Raw genomic sequence first — 26,795 nt, 5'->3', positions numbered from 1 at the left:
ACCTGGCACAGATACATAGTTTAAAAAAAAAGAGTATCTTAACTGCCTTTTTAATTAATTCTAACAGCATGCATCAGTTATTCAGAAAATACTGATTCACTGAGAGGCAGAGCTTCCAAATGTTGACATGATTCACTCTACAAAATCCAAAAAAAATCATATTCATTTATATAATTACCAATCTCATCAAGGAATTCCTTAACTATCGGAAAACTGTGAAGTTCACAGGGGTAGATGCACGTTTTCCAAAATTCTGAATTTTCTCACTCAAATTTTATCATGGGCAACAAATACTTCAGTTGTTTTTCCTTAATTGGACAGATGGACTTCATTTTTGCGAAAATCTCTACCAAATACCCAAGTCTGAACAACCACAGACTGTCAGTCATTCTTTCAACTATAAATGGTCTTCCATGAGAAAAGCAACTAATTCAGTTTGTCTCTCAAAGGGTAGACAATGTTATGCTTCAGTAGGCAGCTTCATTAAGTCTATTGACTGTAAGTTATGTTTGTAGAATCATGCCAACACAAGAAGATAGATATATAGGTTTTAAACCTAACTATGCCAAGTGGAGGAGAAAGTCATGCAAACCTCACTCCCCTTCCACATATTAGCAGAGCCTTGAAGAACCGTGGACATTTGTAGCCAGGAGTTTCCAACCCTTCCCCCGCCCCACCAAAAAAGCTTAAACTTAATGTTGCTTAAAAATTAGAACAGCGTATCCTTAAGTATGAACTATCATATTTTTAATAAAAAGTATATTTTAAATCTTATCTGTAACTGGCTATCAATAAGCCATCTTTTGATTATTAAACTAAGCTATTATTTAACTTTCAGTCAGTCAAATGTTAAACAGTAATTATGTGCTGAGCTTTCAAAATAATATTCAAAGATAGATGGATATGAGTTGGAAATATTTTTACAAATAAAAAAAAATCTGATATACCCTGAAGACTCTTCAGCTGATACCCATCAGAAGGAGAAGGAACAGGAAGATTAGATGAAAGTAGGAATGGCAACATAGGACTTTAGGGTGCTGGTTGCACAGCTCTTAGCTTTGTGCTAAAATTTTGAGCTTTGCTTCTTAGGTTTATGCCCTTTTCATATATGTGTATTACATTTCAGAATTTTTTAGTCTTAAAAAGATATGTATACAAAAACAAATGCCTAGTACAAATATAGGGACTTTGTGACAGGGGTTCAAAGTCCTTTTGGTGACTTAAAGCACAATGAGAAGGGCCATCACTGGTTGCTACTTCTCTCTGCAGGCTAAACAGTATCTGAATCATGAGGGGTAAAATTGTTCACATGTTTAATCAGTTCAAGAAAGTAGTACTGGGCTGTGGATGGGGTAAAGAAAAAAACTTCTTTCCAGAGAATATAGTAGTGACTTCTCTTGTTTTACCCAATGATTTAAGGCTCATCCACTGCAGAGTTCAACAGGATTTACAGAAGGCCTCTCTCGACATTCAATTTTAAACCTAATTTTAAAACCTGGAGAAAAGAAATCTGTGAAAGTAAAGTTTACTCCAATTCACAATAGAACTGTTTCTTCACTAATCATAATCAGGTATGTTCTCTGATTTAAGTGTGCGTTGATTTTTAGTACTTACTCAGAAGTCCTTACTTGCGTCTAATTTATTAAATAGGGTATTCACGGGTGCCTGGGTGGCTCAGCTGGTTAAGCAACTGCCTTCGACTCAGGTCATGATCCTGGAGTCCCAGGATCGAGTCCCACATCAGGCTCCATGCTCAGCAGAGAGTCTGTTTCTCCCACTGACCCTCACCCCCATGGTCTCTCTCTCTCTCAGGTATTTTTAAAAATAAATTAAAAATAAATAGGGTATTCACTTTGTCCAAAACATGCACACAACATATCACACTTGATGAAATGTACCTCTGTGATTATATTTAGAACTTGAAAACCTGAATAGTGTTCTTACTATACCATGTGTGACTCTTAAAAATGAAAAACTCTTGCTTCTCTCTGTGTAAAGATTTTTAAATTCTTGAAGTGTAAATATTTCATTCTAAAGTTTAGTATATTCATTTTTACATGGTTTATTAAAAAAATAAGAGTTATAGATCAATTATCTATAATTTATATAAATTTATAATTTATTAATGCAAATTTTAATGGGAGAAAATTCTGTATTTCTTGCACAGAAATAATCTGACAGTGGTGGATGCTGTGATGGTCCAAGGACAAGGAACAACTGAGAACTTGAGGGTGGCAGGCAAACTTCCAGGTCTAGGGAGTTCCTTACGCTTTAAAATCACAGAAGCATTGTTGAAAGATTGTACAGATAGTAAGTATTCCTAACAGTTTCAGTGGCACAACTTTCAGTGTTCGTTTCCAAAAATAAATAATTTCCCCAAAACAAACAGTATTTCTCTACGTTCATGTGTGTATATTAGTGATGAATACTTAAGATTTTTAATGAAATACCCTGACTTGTTTTCAGGGTTGATTTGAATCTTCAAATATTTAAAAGTTCAATTTCCATTGCATGTCTTAGATGATTTACCCTGAGTATGAAAAATAAAGCATAATTAAACTTTTGCTATCTCAAATGGTACAATAAAGTGGAATAGTACTTCCTGATGAAGTCTGGGTACCAGCTAATCTCTTCAGCATCAGGAGTTTGGCATACATTGGCATACATAATGTTTGGCATACATTTATGGTGAATGTGATCATTTGGACCTGCAGCACCTGCTAACAAGATTTTATACTCTTGACATTCCTTCCTTTAGGTTTGAAACTAAGAGAACCAAATTTCACATTGAAAAGAACATTTAAAGTAGAGAATACAGGGCAACTTCCTATTCACATAGAAACCATTGAAGTCAGTGGGTACTCGTGTGAGGGATACGGCTTTAAAGTTGTTAATTGTCAAGAGTTTGCACTAAGTGCCAACGCCTCTAAAGACATAATCATATTGTAAGTATTATCTTGGGAGATGTAACGAATTACTGGCTTCCCATCACCCTCAAATAGTACAGTTGTTCAGACTGTGCAAAGATACGTTTTCATACTCACAAAAAAAGTCTTTATCCACAAATGTACTCATTTGATTTGTTTCCCCTTCATCTTTAGTTATTTCTTTGTATCATTGTTTGTGAAACTTCCTATATATCCAAAGTGGATCAGATAATCTTAGAAACTGGTTTCACAATTATTTCCAGGGCTGTGTTAAAGCATAAGGTTTTAGTAGGAAATTGATTCTAAATTCAGTCTCAGTAACAGAGAGGTCCCTGCATTGCACACATGCAGTTTTTCCATGTTGTACAATGGAGGAGTGCGTAATGTTCTGGTCAGAAGACATTGTTAATGCCTGTATTGGGAATAGCTGCAGCCTATTTGACAGTTAATTGGTAACTTGTTAGATTATAGAGTTTGTGTAATAAAATGTAACCTCTGTCCCCTTAACTGAGTGATACTTTCATGATCTTCAATGGGTAGTCACTCAGTACGGAATGATAGTACTCATGTACGGCATAGTGCTTGGTACCTAACGACACAGTGGAGAAGACGACGCCTCTCCTCATGGTGCCGACCATCTGGTTGGAGAGCATACAGTTAGCAAAAGATAAAAGTAAAATAATTAGGGCAGAAATCAGTACTGCAAGAGATGAAGAGAAGATCACCAGGGCTAAGATGGTTTTTTTGTTCTGTGTGTTTGTTTTTTTTTTTTTTATTTTATCTCTCAGGTTCTGTGTGTATATATTCAGCTTTATCTCTCAGGATATGTTAGGAATATATCCTGAGAAAAAAGAGTGGATTCAGATAAAGGAGAAAAGAGGAAAGGAGAGAAGCTCAGAGAGCACTTCCTGAATTAATAATTAAGCTCATTATTTTTTTCATGCAGTTTTTGTTATTAACCTCTTAGAATAATGCTTTCTCGGTATTAAAATGAAACCTTAAAATGAAGTCTTAAAAGTTGAATAGACATACCAAACTCTAAAATTCCCCATTAGGATCCAAAGGTGTGTGGGACTGGTATTAGATGTAACCTGCTGTGGTGTATTTTTAAAACTAGTCTAACTGCTGCTATTCTGTTTTAGGTTTACTCCTGATTTCACAGCTTCTAGAGTTATCCGTGAACTGAAGTTTATAACAACCAGTGGCTCTGAATTTGTATTTGTATTGAATGCATCCCTTCCATACCATATGTTAGCAACCTGTGCAGAAGCCCTGCCCAGACCCAACTGGGAGCTGGCTCTGTACATCATCATCTCAGGAATAATGAGGTACTTGTGTCTTCTTTTGAGGTTGGTATTCAGGCATCACTTGACACTATTGCTGGCATGCCCACTGTGTACCAGTCACTGTTCTGAGTGCTAGGACTATGTCAGCAAACAGAACAGACCTTTTTGCCTTGATCAAACCACATCTACTAGTGGGAACAGTCAGAACTGAACCCCGATTGAGTAGCATATACAATAAGCAAAAGTCTTCTACCTTTAAAATTTCTTATAGAAATTAAGTACATGTTAATTTCTTAAAGGAAAAAAAACACTCATAATTTGCCAGGTAAAGTTACTTGATTTGGGCATAGGCAATTTATTCAACATTATATAGTATTTTTTTAAGCAGACCTAAGCAACACAAAACATGAGAAATATTTTTTAAATCCTCAGCAACCTTATCTTTTTTTCAGTATATTTATGGGTTTAGAGAATCTGATACACTTGCCTCTAAATTTACATAGTTACCCCACACATCCTTTAAGGGAAAAGAATTGGCCTAGAAGGTTAAAAGCGCAAGGCAAAAGCTTCTTTGTAAAAGGAAAAGTAACCTCCAAGTATCTGTTCTGATACAAATAATTATTTCTTCTCTATAAGCCTCCATGTAAGCTGGCATTCTATAAAAAGGAGCCTGCAGACTTTTATTCATGACACTTCGTTTTTGTCTAGTCCAGTAAAAATTGTTTCAGGCATCTCTGCTTTTTACATCCAGTTGTACTGTACCAAGATACTCTGCCTTTAATATAAAATTTTGTTACCCTTAGAATAACAAGTGAATCCCAACTCTCCACGTTCTTTGCCCCTACAGTGCACTGTTTCTCTTGGTAATTGGAACAGCCTATTTAGAAGCTCAAGGAATTTGGGAGCCATTTCGAAGGCGACTGTCCTTTGAGGCCTCGAACCCACCCTTTGATGTGGGCAGACCATTTGATCTCAGGAGAATCGTTGGTATTTCATCTGAAGGAAAGTATGTTCACATGCTGGAAATAAATTCGCTAGTACACATAGATGTGGCTGATATAATTAAAAGAAAAAATAAGTTTTTCTTTTTGTCTTTGCTCAGGGGGGAAGAAATCTTAATTCTTAATAACTTCATAATCTCTTGTGTATAGCTCTCTTCTCTACTAAGAACTCACAGCAAACCCCATGTTTTTATTATTATGTTAGTGAGGATTAAAATATTCTTAGATCACTGACTTGATTGCTAAATTTTCAGAGAGAACAGATCCTATAAAATTGTGGAAAGCATCCCTATTTCTTGCTGGATTTTTTTTCCCTTAATTTATATTTCTCTTGTGGCTGTCCTGAGGAGGTAACATTTTTTTAATCTTAGGTTTTGTAAGTTGCTATTTACTGATCTGCAGTTGGTCCTTTTTTCAGCTTGAACACACTCAGCTGTGACCCCGGTCACAGTAGGGGATTCTGTGGAGCAGGCGGCTCGTCATCCCGGACCAGTGGAGGGAGTCACAAGCAGAGTGGCCCACCAGTGCACCCACACAGCAGTCACAGCAATAGAAACTCAGCTGACGTGGAAAACGTCAGAGCAAAAAACAGCTCAAGTACCTCTAGCAGGACTTCTGCACAAGCTGCTAGCAAAGCAAGCGCCCTTGTCTTAGATTCTAGTGCAGTGGCCCAAGGTCACACAGCAGGCAGAAAGTCCAAAGGAGCCAAACAGAGCCAGCACAGTAGTCAGCACCATGTCCACAGCCCGCTGGAGCAGCACTCTCCACCTCCACCACCACCACCAGTGCCTCAGCACCAGGAGCCGCAGCTGGACAGGCTGTCCCCTGCCCCCCTCTCACACCCTGCCCACCCAGAACGTGCCAGCAGTACAAGGCACAGCTCAGAGGACTCAGACATCACCAGTCTCATAGAAGCCATGGACAAAGACTTCGACCACCACGATTCCCCACCCCTAGAAGTGTTTACAGAGCAGCCGCCATCACCATTGTCCAAAAGCAAAGGTAATCGTTGGTTCTCACTGGCAGAAAAGCATGACATATGAGGGGAAAGTGGGTGTGTGATTAAGGGGCTATTGTGATTGTAGTTGTGATATAAACAGCTGATGTAGTAAGTGTTCTTCTGGCTCTAATTTACCTCCAGTTTGGACTTCCAACGTTTCCATATCTGATGCAGATAGAGAAGTATCCACTTATCATAAAAAATATTTGAATTTCTTAGGTTATTTACCAAATTTAGAAATTTCCTGAACATCTGTTTCCATGTTCAGCTGTCTGTAATTGTTGTGCTGTGACAGGTTGTGCTTTTTTTTTTTTAGTTGTTAAACTGATTTTTAATACAGTGGTAAAAATGGAGACCATGCATTTTAACTCAGAAAGAATATTTCCAGGGCACCTGGGTGGCTCAGTCAGTTAAGCATCTGCCTTCAGCTCAGGTGATGATCCCACGGTCCTGGGAAGGAGCCCCTCACCTTCCCCTGCTCAGCGGGGATGTCTGCCTCTCCCTCTCCATCTGCCTCTCTCCCCTGCTCATGCTCTCTCTGTCTCGCTGTCTCTTTCAAATAGATAGATAAAATCTTTTAAAAATGATAATAATAATATTTCCACAGAATCTGTACTTTAGAGCAGGGATTGGCCAACGAACTACAGCCAGGGGGCCAAATCACCGCCTGTTTTTATAAATAAAGATTTATTGGAACATAGCCATGCTTATTCATTTCCATATTGTCTATGGCTGCTTTCATGCTACAACAACAAAGTTGAGTAACTGCAAGAGACCATGAGGTCCACAAACCTGAAAAGTATTTACTATCTATCTCTTTACAGAAAAAGTTTGCTGATCCCTGCTCTGGAGTTCTGTATACTGCATTAGTTACCTATTTCTCAGTAACAAATGACCCCAAAACTTGACCCCATTTTTACTTTCATGGTCACTTAGAATGCCCACATTTACTATCCCAGAGTTGCTGTGGGTCAGGCATCTGGGTGCAGCTTAGCTGGGTTCTCTGGCTCGCAAGACTGCAGTCAAGGTGTTGCCTGGGGCTGAAGTCATCTTAAGGTTCAGCTGAAGGTGAATCTGCTTCTCAGCTCACTTAGGCGGTTGATGGCAGGATTCAGTTCTTCATACACTGTTGGACAGAGGATCTCAGTTCCTTGATGGCTGTGGCCCCCACCCTCATGAGCCCTCTCCATGTGGCACTTTAAAGCAGTTGGCTTCACCAGAGCAAGGAAGTTTAGAAGGCAAGAGAGAGAAGCTAGCAGGACAGAAGTCACAGTCCTTTACGACCTAATCTTAGAAGTGACGTCACATGACTTTGGCAGTGGTCTGCTACTCAGAAATGTGGTCCCGCCCATACTCCAGGAGAGAGAATTCCACAGAGCATAAACACCAGGAGGCAGGGGTGCACTAGGATCTTAGACGTGACCTATCAACACATAAACAGAGGTAAGCTATTTGGTAACTTCCAAAATCAAAATATAAAAACCAATAACAGCCTGTAGCTCTATTTCAGTTTAATCCCTTTACAGCCCAAGCTTTTGCATCTTCCTCTCTCTCCCATGGCAGCTCTGCCAGTACACCTGATTCCAAGCCTATTTCAGGACCTCCCTCACTGGTGTACCAGTGTACCAGGGAGGGCTTTTGCCTTTCATTTACACAGGGAAACAGGGAGCTTGGCTGTCATGAGAGACCAGGAGAAACCCAATATCCCAGAGTCCAGGACTTTTATTAGAGAATTTCCTATTCTTGGATATGAAGACTAGTTACGTAGAATCCTCTTAGAATTACATGTGTTTGGATTTGCAGAGTAGTAAAATGTCTCAAATATTATTTAACTTTTTCCAGAGAAATGTATTTTTTGCTAACTCATTATTAGTAGAGCTTACTTATTTTAGGGTAATTTTCATAGTAACAGGAAATGAATCCTTAAAGTTCTTTTTATTAGATCAAGTTACATAATGAGTTTTTTCAATATTGAGGCATGAATAAAATAAACATATATAATCATTTCTTACCAGAAGGAATTAGGCAGTCAAACTGAATACCTCACTACCTATGTCTAAGATAGTCTGCTAACATCAATGTGATGGGTCCATTTTTACTTTCATGGTCATCCATCTGGAACATAAATTTTTTTTTCCAATTTATTTTCAGAAAAACAGTATTCATTATTTTTTCACCACACCCAGTGCCCATGCAATCCGTGCCCTCTATAATACCCACCACCTGGTACCCCAACCTCCCACCCCCCTACCACTTCAAACCCCTCAGATTGTTTTTCAGAGTCCATAGTCTCTTGTGATTCACCTCCTCTTCCAATCTACCCCAACTCCCTTCTCTCTAACACCCCTTGTCCTCCATGATATTTGTTATGCTCCACAAATAAGTGAAACCATTTGATAATTGACTCTCTCTGCTTGACTTATTTCACTCAGCATAATCTCTTCCAGTCCCATCCATGTTGCTACAAAAGTTGGGTATTCGTCCTTTCTGATGGAGGCACAATACTCCATAGTGTATATTGACCACATCCTCCTTATCCATTCGTCCGTTGAAGGGCATCTTGGTTCTTTCCATAGTTTGGCGACCGTGGCCATTGCTGCTATAAACATTGGGGTACAGATGGCCCTTCTTTTCACAACATCTGTATCCTTGGGGTAAATACCCAGGAGTGCAATTGCAGGGTCATAGGGAAGCTCTATTTTTAATTTCTTGAGGAATCTCCACACTGTTCTCCAAAGAGGCTGCACCAACTTGCATTCCCACCAACAGTGTAAGAACATAAATATTAAAACTAAAAAATGATTTTATAGGCGCTTGGGTGGCTCAGTGGGTTAAGCCACTGCATTTGGCTCGGGTCATGATCTCAGGGTCCTGGGATCGAGCCCCATGTCGGGCTCTCTCCTCAGCAGGGAACCTGCTTCCCTTCCTCTCTCTCTGTCTGCCTTTCTGCCTACTTGTGATCTCTGTCTGTCAAATAAATAAATAAATAAATCTAAAAAAAATGATTTTAATGGTCACAGTGGTCCTAGAATCGACCTATTAAAAGGTATTTTGGAGATGGAGTACGTGTACCTCCACATCGTTAGTGATTCTTGAGCCCACGAGGACACAGTGATTCCAGGCATCATATCACATCATATTTGTTATCCTTCCCACTGCTGCTGTTTGGAAAGAAGGAAGGAAACAAAACCTTTAATTTTTTTTTAGCAAGTATTTTTATTGAAATGTAGCATACATGTGGAAAACTGGCCTTTTAGAAGAACTTATAAAAGTGGGCATTGATCTCCAGGTTGTAAAACCGTGGTGTGTCATAAAACCATAGGCTTTTAGCTGGGCAGAACCTTTATAAGCTCTCTAAAGCTTACCCCAAGCCCCTGCAAGTCTTCATCATGTTCACATTAAATATGAACCTTCTGGTTTCAGAATCACCCTGTTCCCCTCTGTCCCTCCCCAGTATCTCAGACAAAAAGTCTACCTTATAATGAGCTTATGAGATTTCCAGCTTTTGGGGCAACTGAGTGGCTCAGTCATTACAGCATATGCCTTTGGCTCAGGTCTTGATCTCAGGGTCCTAGGATCGAGCCCCACATCGGGCTCCCTGCTCAGTGGGAAGTCTGTTTCTCCTTCTCACACTCCCCCTGCTTGCATCCCCTCTCTTGCTGTCTCTCTGTCAAGTAAATAAAATCTTTAAAAAAAAAAAAAAAAATTTCTAGCCTTTGGACTGTTCAAAGTGACTCCTCTTCAAATAAATAGCTCTCCCTAGGTTTTACCTAGATTGTAGGCCATCAAGCCATTTCCCTAGTCATTCCTCCTGTCACTGCTCCTCGTGGAAGATGGCACCCAGAAATGCCCTCTATTCACAAGCGGCCTGTGCAGGGCCTCATATAGCTGCACAGTCGTCAGACTCTACACTTGTGTGGTTTCTTCCTCTGCAATACAGAATCCTTGGCACTGGATGGAGGCCATTGCTGGATTGAAGGTTAAAACCTAAGGAAGCTCTGCCGTCACATGTCAGTATCCGCATTAGCTGAAGAAACGGTGCCGTCTGCAGCTGTGCTTATTTCTGGCTATGGTTGCATGAGGGAAAGCTTTATCTAGGGTAGGGAGACACAGAGTGGCACACGGTCATGAGGCAGGCCCAGATTAAATCATGGCTCTGCTCCTTACTAACTGTGTGACTGACGTTTACTTCTCTGAGCCCCCATTTGTTACCTTTAAAGTGGATGAGATAGCTGCTACTTACATCATGGGACGTAGCTTCTGCTGGGACTGTTATTAGGCAGGAGATGGCGCTCATGGTCTTCAGCCTGCTGAGTTGAAGGGAGCTGTGGAACACCGCAGCACTGATCTTAAGGGTGAGAAATGGGACAAACGGGGCTAAGGAAAGAATGCCAAGGGCAGGGCCAGCAAGGAGAAGGTCACAGACAGGGTAACAAAGCAGGCAGAAGATGTAGTCGCCCTATCCCAGCAAGGCCAGAAGAAATAAAGGTAGAGCAGAGCTGCACAGAGTCTGGCAGCTAGGACATTACTTGACCTTGGCAGGATAGTTGCTGTGAAGTGATAGGACGAGAAACCTGGTTACTGTGGTGTAGAGAGTACTGTTCACATCAGACTTAACAGTGGCCACTTCTTAGGGTATGCGTTGGGGGCAAGTAAGTGAAAGGGAGCATTTATTCTTTAATCTGTAGTTTCCATATTTAACTTTTAACAAAAAAAAGAAAAAAAAAGATGCAGGGGAATGAATTTCTTTTTAATAGATTTTATTTATTTATTTGAGAGAGAACAAGTAGTGGGGAAGGGCAGAGGGGGAGAGAGAGAGAGAGAGAGAGAAGCAGACTCTCCGCTGAGCAGGAAGCCCAATGCAGGGCTCAGTCTCAGACCCAGAGATCATGATCTGGACCTAAGGCAGACACTTAATCAAATCAGCCACCCAGGTGCCCTGGCATGAAAATACTGTGTGGTCGTCTTTTTAATGAAAAAAAATGGAGAGCATGGCATTTGGAAATATCTGTGAGTGAAGGACAAAAAGGCAGTAGAACTGAGAGCAATGATGTTGGTCAACACTTAATTAACGTTCCAGGCCTGACTGCACATGCCTCCTGCACCCTGGTGGCTGGCATTGCTGTGACCCTGTGTCTCCAGTTAGAAACTCAGTCCAGAAAGAAAGGTTGCAACAGGCATTATGGGAGACCATGACCAGGCCCAATTGTAAGCCCTCAGCTTGTAACTACACTGTCCTGCCACCTCCAAAAAGAAGAGAAGCAAGTGCCCAAGGAGGTGGGTGGGCTGGCCCCAGTTCAGTAGATTACAGAAGATGAGACACTCATTCCACAGTTGTGTGGATGTAGATGAGTGGGTAGAGATGCAGAAGCGGTACAGGGAGTCCAAGGAGCTTCTGTTTGAGCTGAAGTCACAGTTGCTGGGACTGAGGGGCCCAGTGGGAGAGCAAAAACAGGAAACACTTGAGAGTGGTGGTGCTCATTTCTAGAGCTCACATTTCTGTGGACTGGGAGTCCATGGGACATGAGAGCTGGATGTGCAGAGCAGCCCCGCAGGTAACATTGGGACCCAGCTGAGGCTGGAAGGAGCCCTACAAACGGGGACAACATGGACAGTCAAGGAATGGGAGATCCGACATGTCCAACTGCAGAGATGGTGGAAGCAAGGGAATGACGGGAGACTGTGGTCTGCAAGTGAAACCTGAGACTGTAGGCTTCAAGGAAACGCAGTTCTGGGCGGTAACAGGTTCTTAGGTGCAGCCTTGGCAATGGGATGTAGAAGTAAAGCCCATTAGCTACAGTGAGGCCACAGAGCCTTACAAAACCCTCTGGAAGCCTCACGTGTTTGGGAATTGAGATTCTAGAAAGGCACACAGTACATGTACCATGTGATTCATAAGTCTAACTTCAGTTCAGCACTAAGAGTTTAGTCCTTAAGTTCTGTTTCTGAATGTGTTAGGGAGAGAAACTCAAGAGCTTTTTGGATTTCAGAGGTCCTGAGGAGAGATGACTGACCTGACCCATACGAGGCCTGGAGCCCAGGTGATAGGTTGAGAGAAGTCCGTGAGGCTGGTGTCAGTCTCCTCAGTGAGGACTGGAGACATGCAGGGTACACTGGTGAGGCCAGTGTAGGAATGTAGTGTGTGTGCAGTTGTCACAGACATAGAGGGTTCTGCGCGCGTTTATCTGATCTGCCTTCCTGGCCTTCTCCAAGGAAACAGACTAGATTCAGAGCTAAAATTATAAAAACTCACCTGCCTCCCAAAGCAGGGCATCTGCCAAGTATAGGTAAAGCCTGAAGCTTGGTTGATAAACTTTCCAGTCCCTCCTCTACTACTGCATATTGTCCCACAGGCAAAGGTAACCAGTCCTCGGAGTAAATCTAACGTGATTTGCCCAATAGGAGCAGAGAAGTGGACCCGAGCAAGCAGAGAGAAGGACTAGTATCAGCGCAAGGGGAGCAGTGTTGGTAGTATTTGCTACTGAAAGTTGTGGTCCAGGGCCTTAAGAGATGTAGAATCGTGGGCCCCAACCCAGAGTGCTCAGTCATACTCTGCATTCAACAAGGTCCACTGGTGATTGGGATAACCTGTGTTAACCCACTAGTGAACGTAACCAGTGAATGTCCTTGGGAGGTGGGCCTCTAGGAGGTCCCTCTAGTGGTTTTTGGGTAGACAGGGAGTTGCCCTTAAAGGGAATGGACAGAAATACCCAGACAGAACAGAAGCTGTCCTCTCCCAACATTAAATTGTAGTTCAGTGTGCTTTTGAATATCTGTGATAAATCCAAAATGAGTTGAGTATAATAATTTTATGAAAACCCTACATAATTGAATTCTGTGTACTGTAATGTTTTTGGTGGTACAGGAATAAGGTCTTGGGTATCTTATTTATTGGTTCTGTTTAGGCACCACAGTTGGTATATACAACCTTATAAAGGTACCAGAAAAGCTAGAACAAAAGGAGTACACACGTTCATACAAATTCATGAATTCCTTCCCCGGCTTAGAAGTAAAATTATTTCATTTAATAAGAACTTCTTTTCTAACTTGAATTGAGCCAAACTAGTATCTTCACAGTCTGTGCACAAAACTTAATCAGACAGAATAAGTTTGAAAACCATTATTTGCTTTAAGAACTCTTAAAGAAGTTTTTTCATATGCATGTTTTGTATGTTTTAGTTTAACATGCTTATATAACGTTATTATGTGGGGAAATAAATTTGCATGCCTGGTGCTGACCCCAGTAAATTGTGTGTGGGTCTGTATTATTTATTGGCCTCATTTAGACCATTTCAGCAGCGAAAACACGAGGAGGAAGACAAATTCCTGTCAGGATTAGTGCTTCTCCAGAGCATGGGGTCACCTGTTACATGGCCTGCCTTGGGCCTGTCGCTGCCAGGGACAGCACATATTCAGAGAAACCACTTGCTGCTAATTGAAACTTTACTGAAAAAATTCTTTTGGGTTGAAGTTAATGAAATGACTTAACGTGGGAGAGAGATAGCCAAAGCAACTTGGCCAGGCTAGTTGATCACAAATTTATTCGCTCCTTAGTGAAGACAAAAAGTAAATGACCAGGATGTGTTCTTTAAATTTATAACTCATACTTTGCCTCCTTAAAATAATTGGAGGTGGTTTAAATTATTAAAGCCTGGGTAAAACAGTGAAGACAAAAAGGAGTTTTTGATGTTTTATCTGTTTGTTTTTAATTATGGTGCTCTCTCCTCAGAAACCTAGGAAAAACTGTGTTGTTACCATTGAGTGTTAAATTGAGCAGCGTGGTTCCTGGCAGCAAGGGCCAAAGTAAAACATTGTTCTGTAGTTCTCGTGCAGGAAGAGGAAGCCTGAGACTACATCTGAAAAAAAAAAAAAAAAAAAAACAGCCTTCGCTGGCGCTGAGTTCCCTCTTCCATCAGAGGACACTGATTAATACAGTGGGCATTTGTCTTTATTGGAGAGAACATGGGAATGTTCTTCACACAGATGTATGCTTAGCCTCACCCATGTGCACAGTACTCGTGGTGACTACAGTGCGTATATAGTGCTCATAGCTGGATTATTTGATGAGGCTTAGAACTTTCTGTTGAGTCAGGATGCTAGAGCAGTAAGAGGCAGATGGTACTCTGCCACAAATGTTTAGCAGCCTGCCTTATGGCCCTGTATGCACAGGTCAGTCCTGAGGTACCCTGTTGATGGGGACAAACGGCTTTTGCCAATAAAGTTTTGTATCCACTCAATTATTAGAAAAAATATACTTAATTGGGCTTTAAAGCAATGAAGAAGCGGTTTCATTCTGATCGTTTCTGTGAGTAGGCATGTGTATCTCCCTGGGCCTGGCTTTGTTGCCCTGCGCAGATAACTGAGTTTTCCTACAGTTTGTGGCAGTCCTACACAGAGCAAGTCTGTCCATGGCACTTTTCCAGCAGCATTTGCTCACTTCGTGTCTCTGTGTCACATGTTGGGGATCCTCGCAGTATTGCAGCCTTTTTCATTATGACTAAATTTGGTTAGTAATCTGTGATCAGTGATTGCAACTCGCTGAAAGCTCAGATGATGGTTAGCATTTTTTAGTAATAAGGTATGTACATTGGGTTTTTTAGATATAATACTATTGCACACTTAATAGATGGCAGTATAGTGTAAAGATAACTTCCATATGCACTAGGAAACCACAAAATTAATTTGATTCACTTTATTGTCATGGTCTGGAACCGAACCTGGCCACATCTAGAGGTATTTCTGTACTGATGCCTGTCTAGCCAAGATATAGCACATTTATATCATCTTAAGGATCCCTTCCCTGTGTGTCCTTTTCTAGCCACACCCACTTCCCTCCCACTCCTATCCCTTCCTTAGCCCCTGGCAGCCTTTAATCTCCATTCCTATATGGTATTTCAAGAATGTTCTGTATGTGGAATCACACAGTTTGCTGTGAAGACTGACTTTGGATTCAGTCCTTGATACTTAGTTGTGAACGTGAAAGAGTGAAATGGGATAAGCTTCCAGACTAGGGGCGGCAAGTCCCCCGAGCAGATCACACCATAGACGTATTTCAGTGTTTACAAAAGCACAAAACCATCTTGGTTTTGTACAGCTTGGCAGACACTGGCTGAGTGATTACTATGTGCTGGACACCATGCAAGGCACTGAGGATGGAGAGATCAGTAAAGCTTATCGCTGCCCTTCAGGTGTTTAAACTGTATGTGGAATATCACCGAAGGGGTAAACGCTTCCCAGGGCAGGACAGGTAGCATCTTCAATCAAGAAGAGTCTGCTTGGTGATGGTGGGAGTAGGCAGAGTGTGAGTAGCCTCGGGGACTGTTCATCCAGATGGTGGGGTGAAGCCTGAGGAGCCTGTCACTCATGTTGGGTGTATCCCTTGGCCACCGCTGGAAACCCGTTTTTCTCAGCTGCTTCTCCTTCCAGTTTTACTGTCATTATTTAGAGGGGTTAGTTTTTATATAGATTATACACCGGTTAAGGCATAGTTCCCTTAAGATGGGATATCCTGTGTCCTCCCCTGTGTATCGTGGTAATAAATTACTTATCTTTGAGAAGGCAGTTTCCCTCTGACTTCTGATTCCCACTTCCCAGTCTCCTCCTAGCAAAACATTTTAGACTGTCTTTCCCTAGAGCCCATTCGTAGCCCTGGGAAGCAGTTCCTGAGGAACAGAAGAGATCCTTGGGAATAAGCTTCCCTGAGAAGCCCCACACTAAGTGGCAAGAAGGAGAACCACCCCCCATACATACAGCCTTGCAGGGCACATAGGCCTGTCATCAGGCTGATCCAGTCTGAATTCTTATTAGTCCTTTGATGAAAGTATGCTCTTTCCCTTCCCACCAACATTTGAAATTGGAAACAGAAGCAGCCAAAGAAACCATCCAGGACAGTGAGGTAGCTGCTAGCTTGGGCTGTTGGATTGATATAGTGGTGACTGTGTTGAGACCGTGACTAATGATTCTCAGCCTAGTTAACACAGTAGAATCAGTTAAGGAGTTTAAATACTTACCCACACCAGGTCCCACACAGAACTGCTTCATCAGGACCTCAGAGTAGAGCCTAAACAAACTGATATTTGTTAAAAGCTCCCTAAGTTAGGCTAAGGTACAGCAGATTAAGAATGATTGTTACAGACTGAGAACCCAAAAGAAGTTTTTAGGATTAATTCAGTTTGGGGCATCTCAGATTTGAATTGCTTATGTCAAATTGATTAAAGTCAAAGTCATCCCCCAGGGAGAATATAAAGGAGGAAGAGAAGTTCCAAAGGCTGATCTTTAGGGAACACCAGCAAAGATGAAGCTGGCAAAAAAATGTTGCCAAAAGAATCACAGTATCAGAAAAGGTCTGGCAGGAGTTGGAAAGAGGGATAGTCCAGTGTTCAGTCAAACTTGAGGAATGAGGAGTGTTAGAGGTCACTGGTACTGACAGTTAAAAAGAAGTCCAAGGGCAGGACGTTAAGAAATTTGGAAAAGATGGGGATCTGGAGATAAAAAGCATCTTTCATGAAATAAGCTTTTTTTAACCCAAATTTTCGGCTTAACTATTGGTTTGTTAAGTGTTTCTTTTTCTCCTTTAAGTATCTGTATCTTCAAAATTTGAGCCAGTTTAAAAAAAAATTTACTTCTAGTGCTTTCCTATTTAATTAAGCAGGTTTTGAGTTATTGTAAATACTGGTTATTTATACAAATAGTGCCTCTCACCCAGAGAATGTTCATAAGCATGACAGAATTGTTCATTGCATGGGGTATCGATCTCAGGCATGTGGGAAAGTCTGAAGTACTCGCAGCATGAACTCTTGAACTCAGAATTTAAGAAATCGGGGGGCTCCGAGGGCCAGAGCCACATAGGCTCCTTCCCGTTTGCCATCGCAGAAAGGGGCTCCAGGCTGTCAGGGTGGAGCAGAAGCTGTTGTAATTAAACCAACTGTTCAGTCTTCTCCTAAAACAAAAGCTTCTCAATTTTTGAGACTTAATGTCCTAGCTGTAGTTTCAAGTTTATTACCTCCTGGAATTAGTGTGAAAGAAAATGACAAAATGTCATTCCTAAAATCCAGTCGGACCTTTACCTGTTCTTTTTCTAGATCAGGCCCATCAAAGGTTTCCTGTAAAGGGCCAAACAGTAAATACATGAGGCATGGTATGCCACATACAATCTCTGTCATATATTCTTTGTTTCTTTTTTTTTTTTTTTGATCACTTGAAAATGAAAAAATCATTCTCACCTCACAAGCCATACAAAACAGGCTGCAGGGTAGATTCCTTCCAGGGCCACCGTTTGCCAACCCCAGTTCTAGACGCCAGAGTTGGAGTTTCTGGCAACAATTAACCAGTGGCCAGGAGACATTAGGATTTAAATAACTTGTTTAAGCCCCATTATCAAAAGGATGTATTTTCAAGTGGCATGTAAACAATGGGTGAGGCTGTGGCTTATGTAGCTTCTGCAGCTCTAGCCTGCCTGCCCACGCAGGTGATTCCACAGGTTTTGGAGTCTGGCAGTTTCTCTGCCGTTGTCTAACTCAGCTGGAACGGAAGCTGCAAGGGTTATGTCGTTGGGGCTGTTGTAGTCCCAGGACATGGAGCGCTGCCTGGGAAGCAGTAGGCACTCAAATATGCTATGGGTTGGTTTCTCATTTGTCTTGGGAGCATCCGTATCTTTTAAAATACTAAGCTCACTAGAGCTCTGTTTCACTCTGTCCATATAGAACATTCCATGGTGTTTATGTGTCAGGCACTGTTTTGAGGGCTGTATGCAATTCCTTATTACAACCCCGATGGGAAGCCAAGGTCATACACCTGGTTCGGGAGAGCCAAGATCTGGACTCAGCCATCATGGCTCTGGCACCAGGCCTCTTAGCATCCCTTGGGTGATGACCAAGGACAGTTCATCCTGTGTCACTCTCAAGCTTCCAGCGCCAAAGAGATTGGAAAGGATCTCTGGTTTTCACTTCTGTCACTTTTCAAAGCCACATCATCCTCAGATATCAAAAAATATTCTAAGACAGACATAGATTTGTCAGAACTACTCAGTTTGCCAAAAATCATTGAACTGTACACTTTAAATGGGTTTATGTTATTGTACATAAATTGTGCCTGAATAAAATAGACTTTTACAAATATTCCCATCAAAAAAGTCAAACATGATTTGGAAAGTTTTAATCAGAGAAGAAATAAAGTAGAGAAAGAAACCTTCGCTAATGAAAGAGTCCAGCCTCTTGGAGGAAAGTTGCAATGGCTGTGTTTTCTGAGCTATTTGAAAAATCAAAAAGTTACTTTACTTTGATTTTTTTTTAATTTTTTTTTATTTTTTTATAATTTTTTTTATTTTTTATAAACATGTAATATATTTTTATCCCCAGGGAAAGGAAAACCTCTTCAGCGCAAGGTGAAACCACCTAAGAAGCAAGAGGAAAAGGAGAAAAAGGGAAAGGGAAAGCCACAGGAAGACGATCTGAAAGACTCCTTGGCTGATGACGACAGCTCCTCCACGACCACGGAGACCTCCAACCCAGACACAGAGCCTCTCCTCAAGGAGGTATGACAATCTCCCATAAACAAATGAGAGAAGGAAGTGTCCCCTGTAGCACACGAGACACTGTCTTATAGATCGGGCTTTATCTCTAATGTAGGCACACGTTCTGGGAATGCCTCCTCTGAGTGCATAGGCATGGCCTAGACAGTCACTGGCTCTCAGGAAGCAGTCACAGCCCCCACGTTGTGGTGACCGATGGGAGCTACACGTTGGAGGTTGTTATTTCCCCCTGCCCCGACAGGAGCATTGGCAAGCATGTTGATAAAGTAAAGTAGTTAGAAATTGGACACACTGCTTGAAAGTCGGGGACTAGAAAATGGACACACTGCTTGAAAGTCAAGGACTGTCTGGAATAGTAACTTCTCTGGCTCATGAAGTCATTTTTCAAATTTTAAGTATCAAAAGAGGATGAGAAGGAACTAGACCATTTTAATTATATGGGACTTATCTCTTACCACTGCTGGTTCAGTGGGCGTCAGTAGCAGCTCAGTCCTCCCACAGTTAGGGTAGGGACTGTCGTGGAGAGGCAGGTGGCCCAGGGGAAGACCCCAGGCTTCAGCAGATACCCAGAAATAGGGACTCTGCTTGGCACACATTACCAGATCAAGGAAACCACCTCACTTCTCAAAGTCCTCAGCTCTCAGGGTTGTCACTAGTGTCAGATAATACTGCAAAATGCCTGGTACTTAGTGGCATTAGGTAAATGGAAGTTAAAGTTACCGTTGTGAACAGGTCTAAGACTGTAAGTTACAAGTGCTATGCAGAAAAGTGAAGGCATAATTCTATTTTGGCATTTTTATTTTTAGATAACTATATTCCAAATTTATTATGATCCTTATTTAGCCTTTAATATTACAGGCCCGAATTTCATTTTCAGTTTTAATCTAGTGATCTAAGGAATCATTTCTTAAAGATGTCTAACAGCGTCATCTGCATGTTAGTATTTAAATGAAATTTACATGTGACTTATTTTTCTTGTCTGCTCCCCTCCCCTTTGGGTCTGTCACATTTGGTGGGGTGCTCTGTATGCCCTCAGGACAGTGCATAGTCCTGGAGTTCTGTACTTTATTATAACCAAACAGATTCCTTCAAAGAAGTAGAATGCCATCTACTTGTCTTTGAGTGGAATCCCAACAGTTTCAGTGATATGAATAAGCATTTGGAAGCATTTTCAGGGTAGGCTTTTTTCACGTTTCCTCACTTCCCTTTCCTGCCTTTCTGGCTTTTCTCCTAACGCTTCTCTCCAGCTGACCCCATCTGCCGCCATTCTCTGTGCACCCCCGGCATTATTCTCCCCTCTCTGCTCACTTCCTCCTGCTCCTCCCATCTCCTTCCCCACATTTGTTTCTTATAGACACAGCACAGACTCCGTGTAGCTCCATTACCTCTGTCCTCCCTCTGGATTGGTTTTTAGTTGTCCTCCTCAGTGCTCTTGCGTACAGTTTCTGTGCTTTTATTTCTTATTGACTGATCTGCTTGCCAGTTGTGTGTGTTTTCTTCCTAACTAGATAACAGACTTGATGGGTCACTATCCCACAGATGTGTTTTCCAACCTTCCTCAACCCATTCATTCGAAAAGGAAGGCTTGAGTGGAATATTACATGGCCATTAAAAAGGGATGAGCTCCTGCTATGTGATTGCACAGGTGGAGGAAGTTATGCTAGGTAAAAAAAATCAGACTGAGAAAGACAAATGCCACCTGCTTTCACACGGGTGTGGAATGTAAAACACAAAACAAATGAATAAACAAAAAGCAGAATCAGACCCACAAATACAGAGAACAAACTGGTAGTGGCCAGAGGATAGGTGGGAGGGGGGGAATGGGCCAAATGAGTGAGGGGGAGTGGGAGGTACAGGCTTCCAGTTGTGGACTGAATAAGTCACAGGGATGGAAGGCACAGCATAGGGAATCTAGGCAATGATACCACTGCAGCATTGTGTGGTGACCGATGGGAGCTACACTTGTGATGAGTGTAGCATAACATAGATGTTGAATCACTGTGTTGTACACTTGAAATGTGTCACATTTGTGTCACCTATACTCAGTCTTTTTTAAGGCAAATTAAAATGAAAAAAAAAAAAATAGGTACTAAGCACCTGAATGCTAACTTTGTGCATGGGAAACAGCAGGACAAAAGACCCATCTCTTTGGATATCCTCAGAGAGCTCATAGTGTACAAAGTGCTTGATGAGTCAAGTGTTCAAGAAATACTTCTTAAATAATTCAGAATAGTCTTAAAATGTATGTGGGCAAGAGGGTGAGTTAGCCCTTTCTCTGGTTATTTACTCCTGACAGTTAAACAGATTGACCTGATGTGACCTGTTAAAACCCACGGTGCCTTAATGACCATAAACGGTAAAGCTGGGTTGCATTTCATTGACCCGTACCAGTAACTCCCGTACCCACAGCTGTGCCGCTTGACTGAGCCTGTTCTTCCCCTTTCCGTCCCCTGATTAGCCTCAGTGTTTCCCTGCACACCGTGTTGCTCCAGCTTTTTGGGGTGAGAACCAAGGTGTTGTTTCTTTCTAGTCTGTCATATGGGCGGTACATACCCATGCCACATGGGACCCCCCAATGAGTCCAATAAGACCTGAACAGATCTGTGCCTTGTTTGGGAGGCCAGGCCACTGGTCTCATGCTTGGATGCCACAACAGTGTGGACTCACTATAAACATGCCTAAGTGTGGCTTCCATACTTACCCAGTCAGGGACCAGAAACCACAGTGAGCAGACCAGTGACACAGCATAGCTGTTAAGTGCAGCTTAGGTGTGGCCTTCTCTGTGCAGGCTCCACACTCAACTGCCAGGTAAGACAGCCCTTCTCTGCTCTGGTCAGAGCCCGTGAACAGCCCTCCACCAGGGTACAAGTCTCCAACCATCATATGTGTCTGCCTCCTGCTAGACTTCACAGTCCTTGGGGAAAGGGTTTGGGCCCCTGGGAGCCCCCACTGCCCAGCACCAAGTGGTTAACCAGTAAGTGTCAGTTGAGTAAGTGAATAAATAAAGAAGCCCCTCTAGTTGATGGTGAATGGTTAGCATTAAACCCACCGTAACACTTCCATGCTCACGGTGTTGCTTGTGAACACTTGGTGAACAGGTGTGAACGTGTATTGCTGCCTGCACAGCTTTCTCACCCCAGATTTTACCTGTACTTAGGATTAGCAACATTGCCGGAAGTATAGGACTTTATATTGTACTCCAAGCTGACTTTTCTTGTAAAAGAACAAGGTTTTACACACCCACCTCTGTGCTTAAAAATGAGAAGCTACCACTGCCACTGCTATCACCCACCCCAGGCAGAACATGAGTATAAATAACAACATTCTTTATAATTCAGGCTCTCCAAAACATAATTACAGTAAAGCAAAGGCTAAAAAATTGACAGAACTACAATAAAGATATAAGAAGTTTATTCTTTTTATACATATAACGTGTTGTATCTGCTGCCTCTTTGATTTTGTGTCTCTGCCTTCATATAGGGCTGTATCACTCATTTTTATTAATCCTTCATAGCAAGTGTAAGTGTACATTTTTTACAGGATACAGAAAAGCAAAAGGGAAAACAAGCCATGCCTGAAAAACAGGAAAATGAAATGTCTCAAGTGAAGCAAAAAAGCAAAAAACTCTTAAAGAAAGAAATCCCAACAGATGTGAAACCCAGGTAAGAAAAACAAATGTATGCAGAGAAATCAGGTATACATAAGAAATGACTGGTGAATCAGGTCATGTTTTTGTGGTGGGTTGTTACTGTGGGGTTTCTGCAATAAAAGCCACAGCTGCATCATGCTCCTCTCAGGGTTTTTCTAATGCCTGGTGTTGATTGGGGACCACATGCTGCTGATATCAGACATGGAAAAGGCAGAGTTAAGGACTTGTTCTGAAAATTTAGGATGAAATTTTAGGTTGGTAATTTGTTCCCAGGCAGAGAGCCATTTCAGTTCCGTACAAAGGTGGCCTTGGTGGTTTAATCACAGCTAGGAGCATAACTTTCTCAAAAAGAGCCCCTGAGTCTCTTCACTAGCCCAGAGCTGCAGTTGGGGTCTAGAATTCTGTGCCATAAAACTTGAAAGAATTTATTCTTAGCTGAAAAATACTCAGGCAAGAGGGCACCTGGGTGGCTGAGTCCGTCAAATGTCTGACTCTTGGTTTCAGCCCAGGTCATGATCTCAGGGTCCTTGGATCAAGCCCCAAGTTGGGCTCTGCACTCAGGGGAAGTCTGCTGAAGATTCTCTCCCTCTCGCCAATAAAAAAAAAAAAAAAAAAAAGTTCAGGGCAAATATCCCCTATCAGACAAGAATTAACTATGAAATAACTCCATTCCAGTCACCATGGAACAGAATTCTGGTGGGCCTCATAGGGAAGCCTTGGTACAGAATGTTTCCTCAAGTGAATGAAGGAATTAAACTAATAGGTCATCAACTAAGGTTACTTTCATTAAACCTTAGATCTACCGAATAAGCTAAGTTTAGTTTTAGCATTGTTCATGCCCTTCATGGTTGATTGTACAAAATGGCCATTAGCCTGGAAGCTGATGTTTACCTTCTTGTGTGATAAGTGAGCATTGACCTAGGAGGTTGAGAGAATTGGGTATAAATTACTAAAGAAAAGCATTGTTATCATTAGAATTGGCCTTACATTTTGGAAAGATCCATTCTTTGATTCTGGGAATAATACGTGAGTTTTCCAGAAACAACAATAAACTGGACTCTTTTCCCTAGAAGGGCCTAAATCAGGCACAGGCAGTCTCCTCCACAGAATCAACAGCTCCTAAAAATTAGGTGTTAACACTAGTGGAATGAAACGTCATCTCTGAATTTATGAAATAATACAGCATATGGCAGTCATTTATTACTAATGGAATATTTAGACCTAAAATTCACTCTTATGTGCAAATTGTTATTGGATCTAATCCCACAGTTCGTTGAGAACAATCTGATCCAGCTAGAAGCAGTGGTTGACACACTTGGATCTCTCCAGAGAGAAATCAGCCTAAGGCACTAATTAATGCTAACAACATTCTGGCATCTCAGGACTCAACAACACTCTAGTGACTAGGGATTATCCTTCTAGGCCTTTTAAAGCAGGCTTAGGTGATGGATAAGATATTCTTAAGTAAATAGAGCTAAAAATACAGATTATGAAAAACCATAGTTTTCATGGAAATCTTGTGAGAATAGAAAACCACGCTATAATTCTTAGCATGGATTTAAAAACCAACCTTCTAAAAATTACTGTAACAAAACCATTCCATAGGTGGTTTTTTTTTTTTTTAATAGTGTTTTATTTATTTATTTGACAGAGATCACAAGTAGGCAGAGAGAGAAAGGAGGAAGCAGGCAGAGAGCCCAATGCGGGGCTCGATCCCAGGACCCTGGGATCATGACCTGAGCCGAAGGCAGAGGCTTAACCCACTGAGCCACCCAGGCGCCCCTCCATAGGTGGTTTTTGCCAAATCTGCATGATTAGCCTTGATGTGTGAGCTGGCAGACATAATTTTTTAAATAGATAGTACATGTTAATTCTTACCTTCATCCCTTTTCCACTGACTTCTGTTATAATCCAAATTTTTATCAGATAAATTGACCATTAGCAGAATTACAGGTGATTTTACCCATTCTGCATTGTATGTTAGCCTTGATGCCTGAGCTCAGAGACATAGTATTTTTTAGACAAATACTACATGTTAATTTTTACCTTTATCCCTTTTCCTCCTATACAGTATTATTTTTTTATAAAATAAGTTGACCATTAGAAAATTTGATTTTGAAAATTTTATAAAAGATTTCACTTGAATGCTACTAATTTTATAAGGACTTTGAGTCTCTGGTTAACAGAAAGCTACAGGAGTCCATTCTCTACTGGCTCTCCATCAAGGGACAGTTACAAGGCTAACTCATATCCTCTTGGTGTATAGTTAAGAGAAAAATCGTTACCAGCAAAATAGTTTAAGCACTGTCCTCTGAATTGTCTTTCTAAATTGTCTTTTGTAACTGAAGAAATCCATATGCAGCCTTACTCTTCTAATCTCCTTAATCTAATCTCTTAAAACTCACCAATTTTATTTTGTGTTTTTCCAAACTCAGGGATAAATCTATTAAATCAGTCAGAATTCATTAGGACATCACTCAGATATGGAGTTAAACAAAGACTGGTTTCTGTTTTTGTTTGTTTTCACAAAGAATAGACCATGTATTCTTTAATTTTTTAAATTTAAATTAAATTACCATATAATGTATTATTATTCAGAAATAGAATTCAGTGATTCATCAGTCTCATATAATACCCAGTGCCCACCTTAATGTCCATCATGCAGTTACCCCATCCCCTCACCAGCAACCCTCAGTTTGTTTACTAAGAGTCTCTTACGGTTTGACTCCCTCTGATTTTGTCTTGTTTTCTTTTTCCCTCTCTTCCCCTATGATCTTCTATTTTGTTTCTTAAATTTCACGTATCCATGAGATCATACAAAGACTGGCTTTTTTAATAACCAGAAATGTGGCCTCTCTGAATAGAGTCATTCCCTGTCTACACTGAGTTATGACAGGAAAGACCTTGCTCTGTCACTCAGGTAAAATCACTGCCAGTCCTTATGTTAGTGATACCCAAAACTCCTGTCACCTCAGAAATGATGTGAGTGTGTTAACTGTGATTCCATGACCTGCAGGGTATAGATGCACTCTTAAAAAGAGATACCATTAATGAGGCATATATGTATTATCATCTTCTTTTGAAAGCTTTATATGATTGGGAATAAATGTTCCATCTATCAGTCAGCCAAAACGCTGATAGTCAGTATTAGTGGGATGTTCTGTTATCTCTAGGCTACAAGACCCAATCCTGAAATGCCAAGGAATCTGTTTTCTTATAAATAGGTGATGATAAAGGCAGAGCAGTGACTCAGTCATGGTGTCTGCCTCTGCAGCCACCTCCCACTATACTCCCTCAAGTTCGCTTCAAAAAATCATTTCCTGGGAGTGGGGAGCACACTGTTGCAATGGCAGAGAGCCAGTCAGTCCATCTTGGCCAGCTTCAACACCATAGAAGTAAGTGGACCTGTAGACTTCCAAAAGACCAAGAGGCCAGGAAATGAGAGTTCCAGCTCAGGCATAGAAGCAGGCCTGGCTTAGGACAGCAGCTATCCATTCATCCTTTTGTTGTCTATTTATTTACCAACACTTTATATGACTTAAATGTAATAATCTAAAATGAGGGTGTGGGGGGGAGCCTTCACAGAGTAATTGTCCTCTTTATTACTCTAACAGCACAGCTCAGAGCCGTGGGCACCACATTTCACATACTGGCCTCCAGACCCATGAGCCCTGGCTCACCCTGACCTTGGCTTCAGCTCTCTGCCTTCCCCCTTCCCCAGACAGCAGCACAGAATGTGTATTACAGAGCAAAAATCAAGCCTGGCATCTGAACCACCTTACAGTTTTTCCCTTTTAGAAAGAATCATTTAAATTAAGTAGGCTTCCTGGCAATTCACAGACCTGTACCCCTGGGGCTAATAATACATTATATGTTAATTTTAAAAATTATAAATTAAGTAGGCTCTTTCCTGTTTTACTCAGAAGCCTTTAAAAAGGTTTCTTGATAAAGACCATTTAGCTTAATTTTGGAAAGTATGAATCAGCATGAATAAAATAGTTGTCTGACATCTTTTTTCTTAAGAAACCAACTAATTTAACAGTGGCACAGAGTTAGCTTTGTAAATAACCCCCAACCTCCATATTTATAAATGACTTACCTAAAAATAATTCCCACACATCCACCTCTGCCACCAGCACCAGAGGGTTTCATGGGAGCCTTTATTGTTGTTGTTGTTGTTGTTGTTTAGGTGCAATTTTTAAATAACACTGTGAATCAGAAGTGGAAGGACATGGAAGGTTTATAAAACTGTAACATTAATACTCTTGCCCATAAAAAGTGAATTTTTTCACATTGGTTTGTTAACCTGCCAAAAATTCTACTTATTTGGGTTAACAGAACCCTTTGGATTTTTGGTTAGCTCTTTTACTGATTCCAAATCTAATACATATTTATTATAGAAA

At 41.3% G+C, this 26,795-nt stretch overlaps 1 protein-coding gene across 1 annotated transcript in view; it reads left to right on the top strand.

Moving 5' to 3' along the window:
- TMEM131 (transmembrane protein 131) overlaps window positions 1-26,795 on the top strand; it is a 214,486-nt gene that overhangs the window by 175,951 nt on the left and 11,740 nt on the right. Inside the window, exons 26-33 of the mRNA XM_059134680.1 lie at window positions 1,420-1,571; window positions 2,168-2,310; window positions 2,759-2,945; window positions 4,070-4,255; window positions 5,061-5,219; window positions 5,633-6,216; window positions 18,571-18,746; window positions 22,284-22,405. Coding sequence (XP_058990663.1) covers window positions 1,420-1,571; window positions 2,168-2,310; window positions 2,759-2,945; window positions 4,070-4,255; window positions 5,061-5,219; window positions 5,633-6,216; window positions 18,571-18,746; window positions 22,284-22,405 — 1,709 coding nt within the window. The remainder of the gene's footprint in view (window positions 1-1,419; window positions 1,572-2,167; window positions 2,311-2,758; window positions 2,946-4,069; window positions 4,256-5,060; window positions 5,220-5,632; window positions 6,217-18,570; window positions 18,747-22,283; window positions 22,406-26,795) is intronic.

This window comes from Mustela lutreola, chromosome 9, assembly GCF_030435805.1.
Source record: "Mustela lutreola isolate mMusLut2 chromosome 9, mMusLut2.pri, whole genome shotgun sequence".
Classification (NCBI taxonomy): Eukaryota; Metazoa; Chordata; class Mammalia; order Carnivora; family Mustelidae; genus Mustela; species Mustela lutreola.
Note: the sequence above shows the minus strand (reverse complement) of the source record. Positions and strands in the feature narration are given on the sequence as shown.